This window comes from Oreochromis niloticus, linkage group LG3 (genome assembly GCF_001858045.2).
Source record: "Oreochromis niloticus isolate F11D_XX linkage group LG3, O_niloticus_UMD_NMBU, whole genome shotgun sequence".
Taxonomy (NCBI): Eukaryota; Metazoa; Chordata; class Actinopteri; order Cichliformes; family Cichlidae; genus Oreochromis; species Oreochromis niloticus.
This window is the reverse complement of record NC_031967.2, coordinates 17320349-17340321: the sequence shown is the minus strand read 5'-3', so window position 1 is coordinate 17340321 and position 19973 is coordinate 17320349. Positions and strand designations below refer to the sequence as shown.

The 19973-nt window shown below is 44.1% G+C and overlaps 1 protein-coding gene across 2 annotated transcripts in view; it reads left to right on the top strand.

The window, feature by feature from the left end:
* The window catches only part of si:ch73-335l21.1 (insulin receptor substrate 1-B), a 58332-nt gene extending 38891 nt beyond the window's left edge, over positions 1–19441 (top strand). Inside the window, exons 4-5 of one of the 2 annotated variants that reach the window (XM_019355166.2) lie at positions 6778–6866; positions 15769–19441. In XM_019355166.2, coding sequence (XP_019210711.1) covers positions 6778–6866; positions 15769–15894 — 215 coding nt within the window. In that variant the 3' untranslated portion in view covers positions 15895–19441. The remainder of the gene's footprint in view (positions 1–6777; positions 6867–15768) is intronic. The other variant, XM_005464113.4, reaches the window with a different exon arrangement.
* The last annotated feature ends 532 nt before the right edge of the window (positions 19442–19973 follow it).

Sequence of the window (19973 nt, the reverse complement as noted above, 5' to 3'; positions counted from 1 at the left end):
ATTTTATTAGAAGATATCTCAATGCCAAATATAAAGCGTTAAATCCATGTGTATTGTACAATGTCGATCCTTCTTACCAGAGCAGCTCTGACCTTTTGGGACATTTTAAATTGGGAGTGGATCCTTTGGGTCCCATGATTTGCCGGGTGAGGCCTCCGAGGAGTCTTTCTGCCGTCGCCCTGTGAGGTCTGCAGTCACTGATACCATCATCACAGCAGCTACACGGTTACGCTGAGCTCTAATTTACCCACGCACCCAGACGCTTCCTTGTCGCAGGTGTTGGTTATATGTGGAGATGATGATGTTGTACTATAGTAAGGCAGATTACGTTTAGCATGAATTTAATAATAATATTAATTTGTATTAGTAAAAATACAAATTTATTGCTTTAATGGTCTTGCTTAGCAGGCTTATCTGACCATAATCAGTCCCTGAGGTCATCGTCCACCAGTTGGACAAACCGTGCTTGTTTAGGCACATCTCACGGCTGCTCAATCAGGTTTGGGGACTGAGTCGACCCCCTGACCTCTTTGTTGTGTTCTCAGACCATGCTTGAGTGATTGTTGCAATGTGACAGGACATGCAATGAGTTACGTGCATGCAGCAACCTGTAAGTGGGTGATGCGTGTCAAAGTGACAGTCAGTACTTGGTTCATCTCTGTGGTTTTAATGCTGTTGCTGATTGGTGTATCTCTGGAGACAGTCTTGGATAGTTAAAGAGAAGGAAACTGCACTTGTTATAGTGTGCTAGAAGCAGGGATTAAAGGCCCGGGTATAGCCGACATGTTGGCTGCTTTGCATGACTTTAAGGCGGCACGCTCGTGTCTCGAGACGTGCACGATGCTCAGAAATGACACGTCGGATGCGACATTGGTTTCGCTGCTTGGTGCCGTCCCAACAGTGGGTGAACGGCGAGCATTAAAGCACCATAACACTGAATCGGTGACAGATGATGCAAATGGTGAGCTCTAGAGGAGAATCAGGTGGGTAGATGACATTGGAGAAGTTTTATAAAATATGTTAAGGCTTCATCACTGGTTGCATCCAGTTATCATTCACATCAAGCTTCCATCAAAGCCCAAATTGTGAGTGGTGTTGTGATGAAAACGCGACGTTCGTTTGAGTTTAGCCAGCCTGAATTCATGATGTTTGCCTGGATTTGTTTTCCCACCACTCAAGCGGCATGTGCCGTGTGCCCTTTGGTGTGCCAGATTTAAATGATGTGGAAACCGCACCCATCCGGCACAAGCTGGCACTGCATCAGTTGGTATTTGGCATTTGAGATTTCAGATAGTCTCCACACATGCTGATACCTCTCCATTCAAGCCTTGTAAGTGCTGCTGCCTGTGTGTGCATCTATGTGGGTTTGAGTGGTTTGTGAAACTTGAGTGCTTTTGTCTTGAGGACCGTTTCTGTCAGTCTGATAAAGACCATCTATGGAATCTACAATTAAACTGCGCACAGACGCGCACTCACACAGAGCTGTTAACACAATGTTCTTCCCCACCGCGGGCGTCACAGCACCCAACCGGAGCAGTTAAAGCCTCGATTTGGCAGCTGAGAGGAAATGAAAGGCGCTTAACTCTCCTGTTTACTCATTAGTCATACCTGGCCGAGAACAAACAAGTGCACATGGAAAGTGATGGATGTTGAGGAGAGAGGAGCGGATGGGGGTGGGGAGGAAGGGATGTGCGCGGTGTTTACTGTTGATGTTCTTGCTGAATTTCATTTGCCATTAATGAAACTGTTTGTATTCATTACCAGTTGTCAGCCAGGAGAGGCGAAAGAAACATGACGCAAGCTTTTTTCCCCCCCCCGTTTACACGTGTGCGTCGTACACGGCTGGTCGACGATGTCTGCTGATGTATAAAGCACGCTCGTCATCGGCGATTGTGTATGCTCGCCGCGAGGCAGTTGCTTTCCGCTGTGAGATGATGACGCTGGAGGCTTTTCTTTTTTTCCTTTTTCTTTTTTTTTTGGACTTAGGCAGAATCTGAATGTGAATCATCACCAACTGTCCAAAACAAGACAGGGACACAGACACAGAGGTGGTGGTCGGCCGTGCGTCATGACGCAGCTCATTCGCATAACATGAGGGCTGAATATCCACGGCGATCTTACTTTGTACAGGTGTGAGAAAGAGGGAGTGTAGCTCTAAGTCAGAGAAATGTGAATGCAAACATACCTGCTTTATCTTTCTTCCACTGATTGAAAGAACTGCTTCATTGTGGCAAAAACGAGGCGTGTACTGAGGTTAGATTGTTTAACATGATCACTCGTCTTCTGTTTATTCATCAAATAAAGATCTTCAAATAGAAACAGCACACACTCACGAGTGTTACCAACACCTCAAAGTAGCCAGTCCCCTCTGACAACATCGTTAAAACATCAGTTATTTATCAGGTTGACATTCACATCAACCGTAGATCAGGGTAATCCTTCAGCACAGCGTCGATCCCAGAAACCCAAAGTCTGTCAGCCCGGCGGCTCGTGGTAGGGACAATTGGGAGGGAAGCGTAAATCCACTTTGGACATGGGAATTTGGGAATTGTGGAGCAGGTAATAAGAAGCTACTCCGTGCATCAGCTAGGATTAAATAATCACCACGTCCCAAAAGGTTGATTCTGTTTGTCTGGATGTAGCGTTTTCAGAGGGAGGAACGTTTCGTCACTCATCCAAGTGACTTCTAAGTGCACAATAACTGAAACCAGCCCACTGAATGGTTCAGTGGGCTGGTTTCAGTCATTGTGCAAATGTTCTGTTTATAAGACTGGGGAAACCTGCAGTCAGCTGAGACTGATAAAGTAACTTGGATGAGTGACGAAACGTTTCTCCCACTGAAAACGCTACGTCCAGATGAACAGATTCAACCTTTTGGGATCTACTTACCTGGATGATTGAGCATCACCGTGTCCTTTGTCCAGCTGACCGGTAAGAACAGTATATTTGTCGGACTGTGACTCCCAGCATGCATCTGCCAGTGACCACTGCAAACATTAAAAGGACTTTTCTTTTTAAGTGTTGATTTCAGTGCATGCTAAACTATGAGGAGGTGGAAGGCAGCTGGAGGTCGAGTGGGTGTTTTTCTAGCACGTGTCAGTAATGTTGTTGTTTTTTTATACTTGTCAGGAGTCAAACAAAATCCCATCAATCCCCGAGGCAGTGCTCCATGTTGGTTGAATTTACATACTCAGAACTGGACATTCAAACAAGCTGAAAAGTCGGTGAATGCAGTGCACTGTGTGGTACGTTGTATATAAATAGTAAAAGCACAGCCATGTCGCTTATTTTTATTTATTTATTTTTATGAACTGTGTTTCTTATCCAGTTGGTGGCCATAATAATGGGCCAGGCCAGCCGCCACAGCTGCATGGCTGCCCAACTCTCCAAAACACACACAGACATATAATCACATACTCATTTCATACTCATGCTCCAGCTCATTGCAGCTCATTGATTCAGAGCTTACTCCATCTCCTGTTGTTGTGTCACTCGTATCCATGTCAACGTTTCGGTCACTCCTCTTTAGCCCCTCTCCTTTTCTTGTTTCAACCTGCGTGCAACCGTCCAAACACAGCACGCATGTGAGGCGACTGGTGCAGTGGATTTGCATGAGCCTCAGCAAAGCGTTTTGCAAACCAAGCTGGTGTGATTGGAGTGGTCTGTAGGAACTTGTGGTTTAATTTTGAGCCGCGTGCGAGTCCTGCCGTTTCATTTCTGCCGTCAATCAAATTTGGCAAAAACTGCCAGTAAACTACACAACATACTGTTTATGTACTTACACTGAAAAGGCGTTTGACTTGCATGAATCGACTACTTTGGCTGCCTTGCAAGCCAACAAACGAGTGCCCAAACATATTATCACCTTATAACTTTCTTTAGGGCTAATTTGTTAGCATGCGGTTGCTCATTTACACATCCAGCAGACACAGAGTGATATTCACTTCGGTCAGCTGTTGAATATTAGTCTAGTACAAGTCCTTTTAACTCTGTTTTGATCTCCAGTCCTTAGCAAGTGCAGGGAACGGCTCGGGATGAGTGTAGCTCATGCTGAGGAGGTGCTTCGAACTATAATGGGGAGCAGCTAGGGCAGAAGGAGAGGAGGCGTTTCCTCTTGTGGAGATGAGGCGATGGCAAGTGTCAGTAGTGGAGAGTCCAGAAGGTTCTTAGATAAATATTTGCTGTGCATGTTGGCCAAGTCTGCTGTCTACCCACAATCTCTCTCTCTCTCTCACACACACACACACACACACACACACACACACACACACACACACACACACACACACACACACACACACACACACACAGAGATCCACACCTACGCTCTCATGTGCATGCCTGCACATTCGATCACACTCGTCCTCGGTGTTTGCACACGCATATATATGCAGTCACGAAGAGCTGCACTTCTTTCAATAAAGCTGCACATAGTAACTTAAAACCAGCAGCGCTGTTGCCGTATGAAGCGGCAGAGGCGTCTCTATTAATAATTACACAATTCATCATCAGATTGGAGCAGAGGCCAGGAGCTGTCATGAACACACACACACGGAGGCACTGTGAAACACAGATTGGCATCAGTTTCCAAACACACGGGACGCGATTTCCAAACTGAACTCCAGATTCCACACCGTCAGCCCTTTTTTTTGTCATTTTAGTGATCCAAAGGTTGATGAGTTCTTCTCTGGGTCCTCTGTCACAGCAGAGCACTCCTCTCCTTCATCAGGTGATGAAGACCTATTGAAGAACTGACTGTGATGGCATCAGGAAGTGAAGGTTTTGATTGAGAGTTATCTCACACTTCTATAGCAAACCTTTCTTTCTTTTCTTTATTGTTTATACAATCTTTTTTTTTTTTTTTTTAAACAACATTTTCGCAATTAATAATAACTCAAGCCAGCTGCAATGGAACAGTCAGTATATCTTGAGGGTGGAACATTTTGTAAATACCACACTGACATGTTGGCACCTAAGCTGATATGGCAGATTTATTAGGAAAAAGCCACTGTTTATTGAAAATAAAAGCAGGCACAGCCTGCAGCAGCTAAGTGGTTACACTGATTATAAAACATTAAAGTTGCAGAATGGAAAACCAAAACAATTAGCTTGCACTGATGGGTAAATATGAATAAATATCATGGGCCACCTCAGCATAAGACCACACCGGGTGTCACTCCTGTAAGAACAAAAAAGTGGGGCTACAGTTTTACACAGGATCATGAGAACTGGACAACAGTAAATTGGAGAAACGATGCCCAGTCTGAGTCTCGATTTCTGCTGCGACATTCAGATGATAGCATCCGAATTTAGTGCAAACAACATGAAAGCGTGGATCCATCCTGCCTTGTATCAACGGTTCAGGCTGCTGGTGGTGTGATGGTATGAGGGATATTTTCTTGGCACACTTTGAGTCCCTTAGTAACACCTGAGCATCATTTAAGCACCATAGCCAGCCTGAGTATTATTGCAGACTTTTACAGCTATCATGTCAACATGAACCAAAACTTCTAAAGATGTTTCCATCACCTTGTTGAATCTTTGACATGAAGGGTTAGAGCCGCTCTGAAGGATAAAGACACGAGTAAAGTGGCCGCTGAGAGTATTTGCGTTAATGTATTTCCCTAAATTTCTGCTCCAGATGCACATGTGGGCTGTGGGAGTGTCCCAACATTATCATGTTCATGTTTGCAGCACTTTGGTTCAACCATAACTACCAGCCTTAGTTGGCTTCACAATGAATTTCTTGATCCAGATTGGTGTTGGTGTGATTTGAAGACTAATAAAGAAGATTTCCTTCCTTTTACACGTTTAAATGTATCTTCTTCGCTGATGAGCCAAAAAAATACACTTTCTGGCTGAATTTTGCTGTTCGGACACAGCGGCGCAAGAAAAGACACAAATGTCTCAGCAGCAGCTCTGCAGCTCGGCGGCTTTACTTCAAGATGGTGCAACAGCTTCTTGTGTTTCACTTCGTTTGTCCGTCCACATCGGAGAACCGGAGCGAGCTGTTCGCTGGCGTTCTGGGAAAGGCCTTACACAGAAGAGAGGATCCCACCTGCTCATGTTATCACTCAGTATATCACTTCACTCAGGATGCCACCGTCATGTGTGTGTATACGTGTGTGTGTGTGTGTGTCAATGCTCAGTGGGGCCATCGGCATTAGCAAAAAGTGGCAGAACTGGTGGAGCGGCACCACACAAAGACGGAGAGAAATCGCCGGTCTGAATCAGCAGACAGTGGCTGTGTCTGTGTGAGTGAGAGTGGGAGAATGAATGAGATAACGTCCACAAAAACCCTTTGGTCCCGTTGGCTTTAGCTGTGTCTGCGCTCTCCAGGGACAGGACGTCCCATGTCAGATTTCACTACGGTTGCCAGTTTCTGTTCCACAGTTTAAACGCTGCATTTGGAGCAACTGCAGGAAGTTTCTGCTCAAACTGGGTTCGAGTTTCTCTGCATTGATTGTTCTTTCTTTCTTTTCTTTTTTTTTTAAGCCACTCATTTCACAAGTTAGGAAAATCCTCGGATGGCCTGAGGGGAATCTGACTTTTGGACCTACAGTGGGATCATCTGGTTACAACACACTGATGTCTGCAGCATGAGCTGTTTGGAAAAATTAATACACTTTTTATCTTTTAAAAGTTGGTCAAAGGTTAAGAAGCAACTCGCACAGGCCCGGACTGGTTTGTTGTTGCAATAAAAAGACTAATTGTGAGCTTTGATGGTTATTTCTATTTATTTATTAGTTATTATTAATCTCTGGCTCTCGTCCACAGTGTGTCTTTTATGTTGTCTCTGTGTTGACTCCCTCCCATCACCGCCATCCAGTTGTGACTTCCCCTCCCTGACCCTGGTTCTACCGGAGGTTTGTTCCTTTTAAAAGGGAGTTTGTCCTTCCCACTGTCGCCAAATGCTTGCTCAAAGATTGTTGTTTGATCGTTGGGGTTTTCTCTGTATTATTATAGGGTCTTTATCTTACAATATAGGGGGGCCTTGAGGCGACTGTTGTGATTTTGTGCTGTGTAAATGAAATTGAATTGAATTTGTTCAGTATTTGTTTACTAATTAACAGCAAACGATCTCCCTACAGTTGTCCAGAGGTCGAGATAACATGTTTAGATGCAATTTTTCTGTCCAAACCCAGCGATAATCAATGTATAATGACTTGAAACAGAGAAAAAGTGGCACAGTGGTTAGCACCATCACTTCACAGAAAGATGAGCCCGGGTTTGAATCCCCTCACCTCCCCATGATTGCTGGGATAGACTTTAGACGCACTGCGATCCTGTGATGGATGGATGGTCAGAGAAAAAGTGTCTCAAAGTTAAATGACAGAAGCGTAAGCAGATGTGTCCAGTTCTTAGTGACTGACTTGTCTTTACTGCTCTGGTGCTGAGATACAAGATGCATTTAATAAGACGGTGATGATTTGTTGTATTATTTTTTTATTTTTTTACAGAGTGATGAATATGTGAAACATACATCTTCCTTCCATTCATTGCAGGACTTGCTGTTATTTTCTCTCTCTTTATACTTTATTAACGTCTGGCTTTCTGCAGAGGAACACTTTGAGCGTTTAGATCAGGAAGAAAGCAGCCAGTAATCAGCTTTACTTGTTGACACTGATTTTCTCTGAAAGGGTTTAAGCCACCCCTGTGAAACAGACGCTTGTGTATTCTCACTAAAGTGTTTGGGCTGTACATATGCAGCCACTGACTCTGCAGACCTGATTTCCTCGGGCATCTCCCTCCTTAGTTTTTGGGCTGTGAATGCTGACACAGGCTTATATGTGACTAAAAGATCAGGGAGGTCTTACGCCAGGGCAGAGGCTATGAAGAGCTTCAAAAGCCAGAAGTGAGATCTCAAAATTCAGAATCGTACAGGGAACAAGTTTAAGGTGTGATCCCGAGGCTGAGTGCAAAGTTCAGAAGCTCTGTGTTGTTTGTTTGAGGCAGGTGTTGAAATAGCGAAGGTGTGACGAGTTTAAGAGTGATGAAACAGAAGATTTTTTTCCCAGTATATTTCTTAGGTGACGAGAAAGCTGTAGTGTGCAAAGGCCGGTATGTTGGCGGCGTAACAAACTACTTGTTCGGATATTGTTCAAGGATGAGCTAAAAATACTCGGATGCGAAGCGGCACATGGGACAGGACGGTGGATGTTCTTCTCCCCCCTGACTCTGCAGTGCTGCTCTGTCTCTGTCCATCTCTTCCTGTCCCCACACATTCCTGTGCTGTAACACGCCCACTCAGGCTTTCCCACTGTGCTGCTGCATAATGGAAAGTCTCTGGAGCCTTATACAGGCCTGTCACTGAACCTCACAGAATACAGGAACAAATTACCACCTTTAATAAGCATTTAGCTTTTAACACCATTTAAAGTGTCTTTAAGCTTTTCGCACTCATCTCATAACCTCGTGTGTGTCTGTGTGTGTGTGTGTGTGTGTGTGTTTTGCAGGTGTTATTTTCAATGTAATCTTTGCAACTTTACACCCTCCTCCCCCGCACGCGTCATGTTACGTATATATACGTTACCCCCTCGCACACATGCACACACCTGGTTAAATAGCTACAGCAGCTATGCTACGAGCTGCTGGAGGCGTGATTGACGGCGGCAGAGCTACAGAAGGGGCAGGTGTGAAAATGCAATAAGCGCACACATCAACTCGTCTTTCAGCACCACGCAGTCTGCTCGCCACTGTCAGCTGCACGGGTGTAATGTATGGAAATTTACAGCTGAGCATAAAAGGAAAATGTTGTGTTCGGATGAAAGGGATGTCTTCAGGTGATAAAAAGCTTCGATTAAAGATGGATGGTTAGCGCCTTAATTCTCATTATTTTAAAGGTGGTTAAGCATCGCGTGGAGGTGCTCGTTCTGGAGCATGCTGATTCCAAATACTCGTGTTTTGGTGAACACGAGATGCTGTTTGAGTCCCAGAAGAGTTTTTCCCAGGAAAACCTTCCCACTCTGTTTGTACTGAACAGCATGTGCAGAAAATGTAACGTTTTGTGCTGTAACTCAATCAGCCACAACATTAAAACCATTTAATGGGGATGTTACTTAAAACTCCAACATGGGCGTTTTTGCGGGCCATGTGCAACCGCCTCATAAACAGCAGCAACTTCCCCATTGGGATAAATCCCCCCCCCCCCCCCCCTCCTTCTGTTGCACTGCAAAAAATGCAGCAGAACAGCTTCACAAAAACCATACATTTCTCAAGGAATTGCTCAGAGCACCACACTCTCCTAGCTAGGGCCACTCCTAAAGAGAGTTTTAATGTCGTGGCCCACTGGTGACAATCTTATTCTACTCACCTGACGTCTAATTACTCTAATTCTTCCCTTTTCTGAGTTTATGCAGACTATTAAATACGATGGGGACGGGCTTGAGATCTGATTCTGGATGTAACCAGGAGATAAAGAAATTTTTTTTGCCTTTTACCTTTCTACAAATCTCTTCAACCTGTTTTCTGGTTGTTGGCAACAGCTCAAAGGATTCAGTCAAAAACCGGTGTGAGTACTCCGCCCGAAATATCTGTCGACTGTTTCCCGTAGACTCCGAAACAGACTGTGCACATGTCTGTCACATGTGTGATTCAAACACTACTTTACACTAGTGTTTGAATTACACTTTGATGTTTTACTCAGCTACTTCTGCTATTAAATTGTTCTTTACCTGAACAGCTGTCATATATTGCGTGTCCGCATATGGGTGCTTTACATTTTGGCTTTTCTGCACCTGTACAGTGTTGTCTTTCTTGTCTTTGGCTGTAAAATAAGCTCCATTTCAAGACATACTTTTTAAAAAAAAGATTACTTTCTGTTCAAAGATGATGCTTAGTTTTTATACTTATCAGGTCTAAGTGATTCCAGATATCTCAGAAAACTGAAAAATACAAGAGCTCAGTTCAGATGAGGTTAAAATGTGGCTGTTTGAAACCGGTTTTAATGCTTTTGCATTTTCTCGTTTTGACTTCAACCAAAGGAGTTTGTTTTGAGAAAATGAGTGTTCTTAGTCTACGGAGGCCCAAAAATGCCAGAATAACAAATTATTGAACAAAACAGTTAGTAATAGGATTTAAATCAAATGAAAAATTTGGAAAAAAAATCTAGCCAATAATTTTTAGTTGATTTTAAGAAATGACAAAAACTGACAGTGGAAGAAATGAGCTTTTTCCAAAGGATGGCTGGCATCTACCTTGGAGAAGGGGTGAGGAGCTCAGCCATCTGAGAGGGGCTTGGAGTAGAGCCACTGGAAACCTGGCCTGGCCAATGCTAAAGTAATGTTTGGTTTGTGATTTTAATCAATTATTAGGTGGTTGCAAGGCATGTGATTAGATAAGAACCTGCAGCGGCCTAAAATATTTGGGTGTGCCACATTTGGTTGCTCAACTCCTGATCATGAGCAAGGAGTTCAAGGACAGACAGAACATTTGTGTATTGTAGTAAATGTTCTTGTTTCTGTATTTCCTTCTACATTTCTACTGTATTTTCTTTATTTTCCGATTCGGGCACTGTTGGTCTTCCATATAACTCCTCCATTTGTTCTTTTCTGTGCAAAAATGACCACAGCGTGCTTGCATTGGATGTTTAAAATGGTAACGGTAGTATCTTTAGCAGTTCTTGTAAGATGAGCTGGTTGCAGCTGCCACCCACCATGAAGAAGCCATTTTCAGATTTTTTAATGTATTTTTTTTTTTCCCCACACCCACCTCTGAAGCCCCCACGAGCCAAGCATTAGATACTCAGAGGAAGATTTAGGGGTGGAGTATTACTTTTACCAAACCGTCATCCACATGCACGCCAAATTCATGACTAACAAATAAGTACGGTGAAATCAGACGCTGTGGTCAGAGTGCAAACATTAAATCCTTATAACTGACAGACTTTCTGGCGTCGCTGGAAGAAATAAAATGAGGTGACACGGGAGCTGTCCTGCCGGTTCAGCCTGCCAGTTTTCGTCTATCCGTGTATACGCAGCTGTCTTTGACGCTGGATCCCGGCTCATGTTGCGCTGTTTCGCCTCTTAGCTGCTCGCCTTGCCTGCAGGATAGATGATTTAATGGAATCAAGTATAATAACAGTGCAGAAGGATTTCGGGAGCTCAAGTCGCTGGCTCGAAAAATTGCAGCCATCGTGGAAAAACCCTCAAGAGATTCTCTCGTTTGAAAAGACTTTAATGATCTCCAGAAGAATATTCCTGGCTTCTCACAATGTGTATGTCAAAGGTCGTGGCTTCTTGGAGTTGGAAGGAATTTGCTGTCTTGCACAAAGAGGTCGCAGCACGCCGGAGGCACGCAGTAAGAACGAATTTGTACATTTTCTGCCCTGCGACCTGTGAGATGTTCACAGAAGGATGAGATGCATTGATGAGCAATAAAGCTTTCTGGTGATTTTTCATTCATCTGTTCCTGTGTGAAGGTCAAAGATCCATCTAGTGCATGCATGTCTTGCTCTCATGAAGATGGTGCTCTTTTTGTACAGTTGGTTTTTCAACCAGCCCCACTTTCTGTTGATTGTAAACACATGATGGACTCTAATACCTCTAGCGTGGGTCTGGCCAATTTCCTTTAGCATAAAATATGATTTAAACCAAACCAAGTGACCAGTGCACTCAGTGACTCACATCACGTTGCTGGGAGCAGCCCCCGTGTCTTGTGGGAGCCGGGCGGCATGAAAATGACAGACTGACACAGTCGATTTACGACAGGAGAACAGGGTGGCTTTCAATTTTAGGCAGCCCTCGATTGAGACATCACATAGACCCAGACTCTCCTAATTACACACACACTTTCTCACACACACACAGGCGGCTAGAGAACAGTTATTGGCTAGACACTGTACTCCGGAGGCAGATAGCCTTGTCTAACCTCTTGATTTAAACAGTCTGGGAGAGAAAAGGGGAAGAGAGACACACACACACACTCACACAATCGCCACCGCGGTCATTATCCTATCGATTAGCCAACAAATGGAGAAACGATGCTAGGAAGTGGATGAGATCGATTAACAGGTCCAAGCCGCCGGCATGGGGCAGCCTGGGGAAAATAAGATATCTGATTAGTGTGACCAGGAGAGGAAGCACTTCACATGTAGCCGCGTATAAAAGGCTGTATGTGTAGACAGCTGTTTCACATTTTTTTTTCCTGTATAATTTGCCGCGTCTGTGCAGAGGAAAGGTCGTTATTAAGTGAATGTCATCTGCGCAATTACAGCATCTCCCAGAGTTTGCATGTGTGTATCCATGGCAGAGCTGCAGCAGTAACAAGAGCGTGTAGCGACAGCCTCCTCTGGATCCTCACGCCGGATAGCTCGGTTATGTTGCTGCTTTTCGAGCTGCTCCGCTCTGATTTAGGCCGTCACGGCTTGGCCGGCTGGCGGGCACCGTCTGTGCTGAGGCACGCTAAATATAGCTCACTGCACCAGGAAGAAGACAAGCTGGGGGGAAGACAGAGAGAGGGAGGGGGTGTAAATACAGAGTACCCTCGATTGCAATTAGAGAGTCTAGCAAGGCTGGGAATTTTTTAAATTTTTTTTAATTTTAAGAAAAGAGACTGGGAACTCTCTCTGAGCCTGTCCTCTTCACTAGCTTTGTGCTTTGGTTATTTTGGCACACGGCGGCTTGAGTGCCTTCAGTGTGAGTCACCACGTTTGACTGAACCAGTTTAGAGGGCACTTACTGACCTTTATGGTCGTCATAATTGTGCTTCCAGTACAAGGTGCAGGAGCTGTGGTTCGCATCTTGCATTCATTGTTTATTTACAACACACAAGACCTTAACAGCAGTTAGCCTGTACTCGGTCGTTATCTACTCCACAATACAACAACCTGACATCTGGTTTGAAGGTCCATACACACCACAGGAAAACTGAAATCTTGAAGGAATAATTACACATGTAACCGAGTTATGTGTCTAATGCAATCTATGTCAGACTGCACAACATCAGTCCGGGAGCCTGTCAGACTGCGCAATGTTGAGTCAGCCAGTGTTTTCTGATTCTTTTCATCCTGCATTCTGACTGGTTGGTCCATTTTCTCCACTGACGTTTCAGAAAACCCTCACAGAGTTTTAAGCCTTGAACGAGGTGAATCGTAACCATAAAGAGATTTAATCTGCATCAAAAAAGAAGAAAAAAAGAAGAGAAAAAAAAAGATAAGAGTGTGTACATAAATACTTTTAACAGTGGAGGAACTACTTATCCCATAATCCATTGCAAGTCCCAGCTTTCACAGCTAACTCCTGTCCTTCTCAGATATAGTCAGTTTCATTATCATAGTGTTGTATAATAATAATTTTGAATACATGTTGTAGTTTGTGATGTGTGTGTGTGTGTGTTAAAGTAGCTTAGTTATTATCAATATTGTTCACTACTTTTGACTGGAATCATTGAAATCCCAAGTACGCCACATGATGTTCTTAAGTTCAATTCAGTTTTATTCATTTAGCACCAAATCACAACAATGGCCTGAAGGTGCTTTATACCCTAAGGTAAAAATTCCACCATAATACAGAAATGCTTTGAGCAAGCATTTGGTGACAATGGAAAAGAAAAACTCCCTTTTAACGGGAAGAACCAGGCTCGGGGCGGCCATCTATCACGACCGTTTGGGGGTGAGAGGAAGGAGACAGAATGTTTCCATGGTAACAACAACCTCCACCAATCAGCGTTGCCACCGTTTCAGTTTAGGACTGTAGATATAGTTCTTTTCCACAATATTGCAAATAAAACATGTTTTCGCTACAGCAACGTTGCAGGTGTACATACCATCATTTCACAATGTTGAAGTTTGTACTACGTTTTTATGGTCAGGGACGAGTTCCTGCCCCAACTGGAGGAGTTTAAGCATCTCGGGGTCTTATTCACGAGTGAGGGGAAAAGGGAGCGGAAGATCGACAGACGGATTGGTGCTGTGGCTGCATGATACTGGTCCGTCGTGGTGAAGAGAGAGCTTGAGCGTAAAAGCGAACCTCTCAGTTTACCAGTCAATCTGCGTCCCTACCCTCACCTATCGTCACAAGCTTTGGGTAGTGACCGAAAGAGCGAGATCGCGGATACCAGAGGCAGAAATGGGCTTCCTCCAAAGGGGGGCTGACGTAGAGATAGGTTGAGGAGTTTGGCCATCCGGGAGGGGCTCAAAGTAGAGCCGCTGCTCCTCCACACCAAAAGGAGCCAGCTTAGGTGGTTCTGGCATCTGATAAGGATGACTCCTGGGTGAGGTGTTCTGGGCATGTCCCGCCGGGAGGAGGCCCTGGGGCAAACCCAGGACACCCTGGAGAGATTATATCTCAGATAGCCTGGGAATGCCTTGGTGTTCCGCCGGAAAGGCTGGAGAAGGTAGTCAGACAGAGGGAGGTCTAGGCTTCTCTGCTTAGGCTCTAGCCCCTGCGACCCAGCCCCAGATAAGCGGAAGAAAATGGATGGATGGATGGATGGATGGATGGATGGATGTCTTACTAGCTGCTCAAAGCACGTGAAAACTTTAAATACAATTTTAACCGCACATTCATACATCTTTAGTCTAAAAACTTGAAGCACCAACTGACCTAACCTTTACATGTTAGGACTGTGGGTTAACCCAGTGGAAACCCATGAAGGGACAGGGAAAACATGAATACTTAGAACAGAAAGGCCAAAACCAACCTACAGATTCAAACCGGGAACCTTCCTGTTACTTCCCCAAGAACAAGAGCTAGAGGATGAGTGGAGTAACAATGATATGACCAGGAAAAGAAAAGGCCAAACAGACCACAAAAGTGACTAGTAGCACAAATAAAACACAAATCTTAGTTAACACAAGCAGAATACGCCACTAAAGCTCCACTCAGTGAGCAGCTCTTCGCTAGCTTATATACTGCTGGGTGGCTGATCGCTGAATGAAGCCACCTGTACATTGGCTCCTAAAGGAGAAATGAGTGGCATCTGAGCTCCTGGATGACATAAGACACACCCACACAATACACAGACCTGCTAGAGCTGTAATATTCCTGATACGTGGCATCAGTGCTAAGTGCTGCGGTGCCGCTCTTCTCGAGCCATATACCAGTTTCTTTTGCACCAGTGGTACCATTTGTAGCAGTAAGTGGATGGAGGGTGCAAAGTCCCCCTTGTATAAAAACAATTTTAGCTCACTTCTGCACTGCAATCATCGCTGTACACTGACTACTAAAGCTGTGACCAGAGTGACCTAATATGACACGGCACAGAGGACCCAAGACTGACAGATGGCTCTGGATGTCATGTGATTCTGCTGCTGTCTCTACTGTGGAGCAGAATTATGCAGCTAATCCTTCCAACAGTGCAAAAAGAAAAAAGAAGCCATGACTACTGTTCAGACTTGACATTTTGAATAACTGCAGCAGTGACATTTTCCCACATACCTGTGTGCTCACATGTGGGGCATGTGCTCAGGAAAATGCAACATGGGATCTAGAACTCTGTTTTCCCACGTACGGGCTTGTGCGCACACACACTCTCTCACACACACAGTTGCCTGTAGCCATAGGTGTCCTCACTTTCTCCCTCCCTGCTGTTCCCTTTATCTCGTTCTTCCTGTCTGAGTCTTTCTTCCAGCCCGTTTAGCCGCACTATGTATTCAAGTTGTTCGTTTTAGGGTCAGCGTGTTCCAGAGCTGATATCACGCATTACATATTAACCAGATAAGGAGGAGACACTTTGTTTACATAATATTTATTTCTTCTTATTCTTTATATCTGAGGTGTTGTTTATACGATTTGTAATCAAACCTCTCTTCTCTGGCTTTTCTTCTAGAGTGTTGATGTCGGTGAATCGTCCCTGGGGAAAACAAAGGCTCCGCCTCTTCATTTTGTGGCAACCTATCGCATCGAGAGAGCAGCTGGATCGGACACGGTCCTCAAGCACTTTGTCAGAGACTGATGGAAAACGTCTTTTTTTTTTTTTTTTTCCTCTTCGCTTTCATCTAGTTGGTTGTGGAAACCAACAGGGATGTGTGCCAAATGACATTCTTAAAAAGCTATTTGCTGCTCTCATTCCTTGAGTGAAACCCGTCAGAGGAGGGTACAAAAATGGAGAACAGTGTTTTCTTTTTTCTTTTCCTTTTTTTTTCCTAATTGGAAAAGCTCCAATTATAAAGAATACAACGGTTGATGAAAAAGAAAAATGTGTCGAATTGTACATCTGCTCAAAAAGTGCCTCATTTTCAGATTGTAGCCATTTTCCAGAGAACTTCAGTGAAGCTTTGTGGGGTGTTTTTTGTTGTTTTTCTTTCCAAGCTTGATTTAATGTAGTTATAAAAACAAAAGTGGGGAGCACTGGTGTGAGCTTTTACTGCATTCATGTCATAAAGTATGGAAGGTTTGAAGGTTTGCTATGTGTGCACACAGCGATCGTCAGTTTTGTGATTACAGAGTTGCTCCTATGTGGCTGAAAAACATTATAGACACTATGTCATTAGGTTTCAGTTCATATTCCTTGATGTGAGTCTTCCAAGATGGGTAAAATAAATAAAAACATGTTGACAGTTCTAACTGGGATGTTGAAATAAAATGAAACCAGTGGGGGGAAAAATTGTACACAATAAATCTGATATGACATGAACGCAGCAATTTCACTAAGGCCTCAGAGCCACAGGCCTAGAGACCAGTCGGCAACCTCCTGGCACCTTCTGGTTGCTAGGGAAAAAAATAGTATTCCCCAGCGAATTGTTGCTAGAGGAAATCACTGCACCAAAAACTGCACCTTCTTGTCACTGCTGTGGTTGCAGGCAGGTTGCTGCAGTCACTTGTAGTTTGCAAGGAAGATGCAGACTTGTCTGCAAACACTCGCCGCTTACTCTCCCGAGCAAACCAAAAGCAGAGACTGTTCGCCTTCGAAGTAATTGCTGCAACCAACACATTTCAAAAGTTACAGCTTATTTTGAAGGCCAACAGTTCTCCATTTCTACTTTTTTCCACTCATTTCTTACAGTTTCACAGTTGCTTGGCGAAGACATGGCAAGTGTTAGTGGACAAGTTGTCTTCCGTGTAAGCAACAGGCAACAACAGCATTTATTCTTGCAACCTCTAGCAAGCAAAACAATCGTGATGTTTTTGATGCAGCAATAAAAACACCTTTTTGTGACCAATTTCGGAATCGTGTAATACCCATTTTTCTTTAGAAAACGATGGTTGCAACAGGGTCACTAACTAGTCTCCAACCACGCGAGTATGGAGCTTTTGCAATCAGTTTCACAGCAACTGTTAGCAGCCTCTAGCAATGACTTGCAACTGGTTGAGGAATAAATATTTTAACCTGGCGACCAGTAGCTGCCAAATGGTCGCTGGCAAGACTCTAGGCTTGAGTGACTGAGACCTAAAGTACTAGCAATCTGCTAGCCTTCCTTTCTACTGTGAGAAATACTAGCATAGCTGCTGTTAGCGTACTGTTGAATATTTTGTGTCGCTTTTACTTTTCAGAATTCTATTTTTCCTCTCCTATTATCTTCTTCACTGCATACTTTCGCTGTTCGGTGAGCCATAAGTATTGAGCGCACAGGCCTCAAACAAAAGACACTTTTAGCAGGGAGTACAGTAGCCTGCTAGCTAGTTAAAACCAGCTAGATCAGATTAACATATTAGCATCGTGCCAGGGCGTAAATTCGCCGTCCTGCTGACCACAGCTCAGGGTTAGACCCCCCCCCAAATATACAGCTAAGCAATCCCATTAGAGCTACTGGCTCCAGACACTTGTGTCTCACTTAATCCCCTTCATCTCAGGATGCTAAATAGCATACAGTGCACACAGCTGAGGACAGAGGCCCTATCAATAGCCATGCTGATGCTAGCTTTGTAGCCGTCAGCACACTGCTTTTTAGCAGCTGAGCAGGGATCAGTTCTCATTTCATCGGTATGAAATAAACTGCAGTTTGTTCACTTGGTTTTTTTTTTACACAGCACCAAACATTTTAAGAGGTGTTTTCACTTTGCTTTGGCCCCGAGTCCTTCTTTTCTGTCTGGCTCTTGCTTCAATCTCTGCTATGCATTAGAACTTAAGTGCCTGTCTGTCCTATCCATCTCTCTCTTAGCAGCTAGCACTAATATAGATATCCTATCAGAGTATACTGACTATTTTTTTTGTCTCTTATTGTTTTTTGGGTCTCTTTTGGCTGTACAGTTCTCATGAAATAACTTGTTCTGTTTGTGCGGTGTGGCAGCGATCTATCCGATGACTTGACTGATAGCCGTGGCTCTGATCCCAGAAGTGTTGGACCTTAATGGAGGACTAAATCGCTGCAGTGCCAAAACACAAAAAAACCCGGCTGTTCTCCTCTCGTGACCTTGAGCTCTCAAGTCTGGACACATTGCTTTGTTTTTGTTTTGGGGGGGGGTGAAAAAAAATGTTAAAAAATGTAACCTTTTATGTTCTCCCTCCCTTGGTGTTTTCTTTAGCAGCGAGGGGAAAACTGTGACATATCTCACCTCGCTGTCTGCTCATTGTGAAGATTTGCGTATGCTTTAACCTTGAATTTGTGTGTGACTCTGACTGGAGGGTTTAAAAAAAATACAAGTACACGAAGAGGAAGAAAAGGCCGCCGCACAGAAACAGCAGCAAGAAGGAGAAAAATAATAAATAACTACACATGTGTGTGTGTAGCTGCAAATTTGGACTCGCGTGTTTGCCCGCCTGCCTCGGGATGCTCGTGAACTTTTTCCCTCTGGTCACATGACTTTTGAGGTTGACAGCGTAAAACAATTGAGCTTTTTTTGAGTGGTAGGAAACTGCGGGTAATAAAGGATAGACATTCATAATTGAGAGGGGGAAGAATAAACAGACTCATGAAAACATGAATCTCACGTGTTTACCCACTCCAGACTCGCAGGCAAACACGCGATAATGAGTAGAAATGCTTCTAATGGTATTTTTGGAGATGTTCTCATAATGTAACTCAGCAGTTTTCAGCCAAAACACAAATGCTCGATGGTACTTTGGAGTTCAGAAAGAGCGCACAAACACAGTTGCTTTCAATCCTGTCGTTATTATCCTGCCCGAGCCTCCCCCACCCCTCAAGCTCTGAGCATCTGATGATTTTATTCTTTTTTTTTATTTTATTTTATTTTTGCTTCTTAATGAACGTTTTTACCTTGTCAAACTGCCCGCAGTCTGGAAAACTTCAGCTGCCCGTGGCGACGTACTCGATTGTCACACCCACATATCATGAACTGAACTCCTTATGGGAGACGCTCAGGCAGTTTTAAGGTCGGCTGTATGATTTCATTCATTGCGTTGTTAGCGGATGTAGACGTGTTCATTAAATGTGCAGGAAGGTGCTGCTGGTGCTGCTGTTCTGAATTGTATGTATTCCTCCTGTTCCCCCTGAGGGATGGTACTGAATGGGGAATATTGTGAGATTTGCCATTGATGTAGACAGTTTTACTTCTATTGCTTGAGGAAAAACAAAATTTGACTAAAAAGGATTAAAAAAAAAGTCAAACAACAAAAGGACTAAAAGGACTTGTGGTTTCTTTTGTGTCTGAGACTGGCTGCTGGGTTTTTGATTGATGTAATGGGGATGATTTGGTAAAAAAAAAAAAAAAGAGAGAGAAGAAAGAAAGAAAAAGTGACAGAAAAACAACGGAGCTACTGAACTGCGAGCAGAAGACGCTTTAATTTACAGTCTGAGGCAAGTGTGAACATCTGCGAGAAATGCCACAGACGCAGACGGGCTCATGCCCCTCTCACACTTTGTGAGTCACACACGCTCGCTCGATGAGGCTGCGACCACAGCGCAGATGTCACGCTGTTTTGTGGAAAGGAAAATGGCCTGGTCGTTTTTCAAAGGCGTCTTTCAGCTGCCTTCGTCACATTCGCCACTTCCATTGATAAGATCGTTGACTCGATTTTTTTTTGGCCGCTCTCCGGTGGAGTTAATCACTCGTCTGACCGGGAATTTAACCAACACCGTGTTCGCTCAAAGGCCTCCCTCTGCCTCATTCAATGCGACCCTCTCACTCAGCACT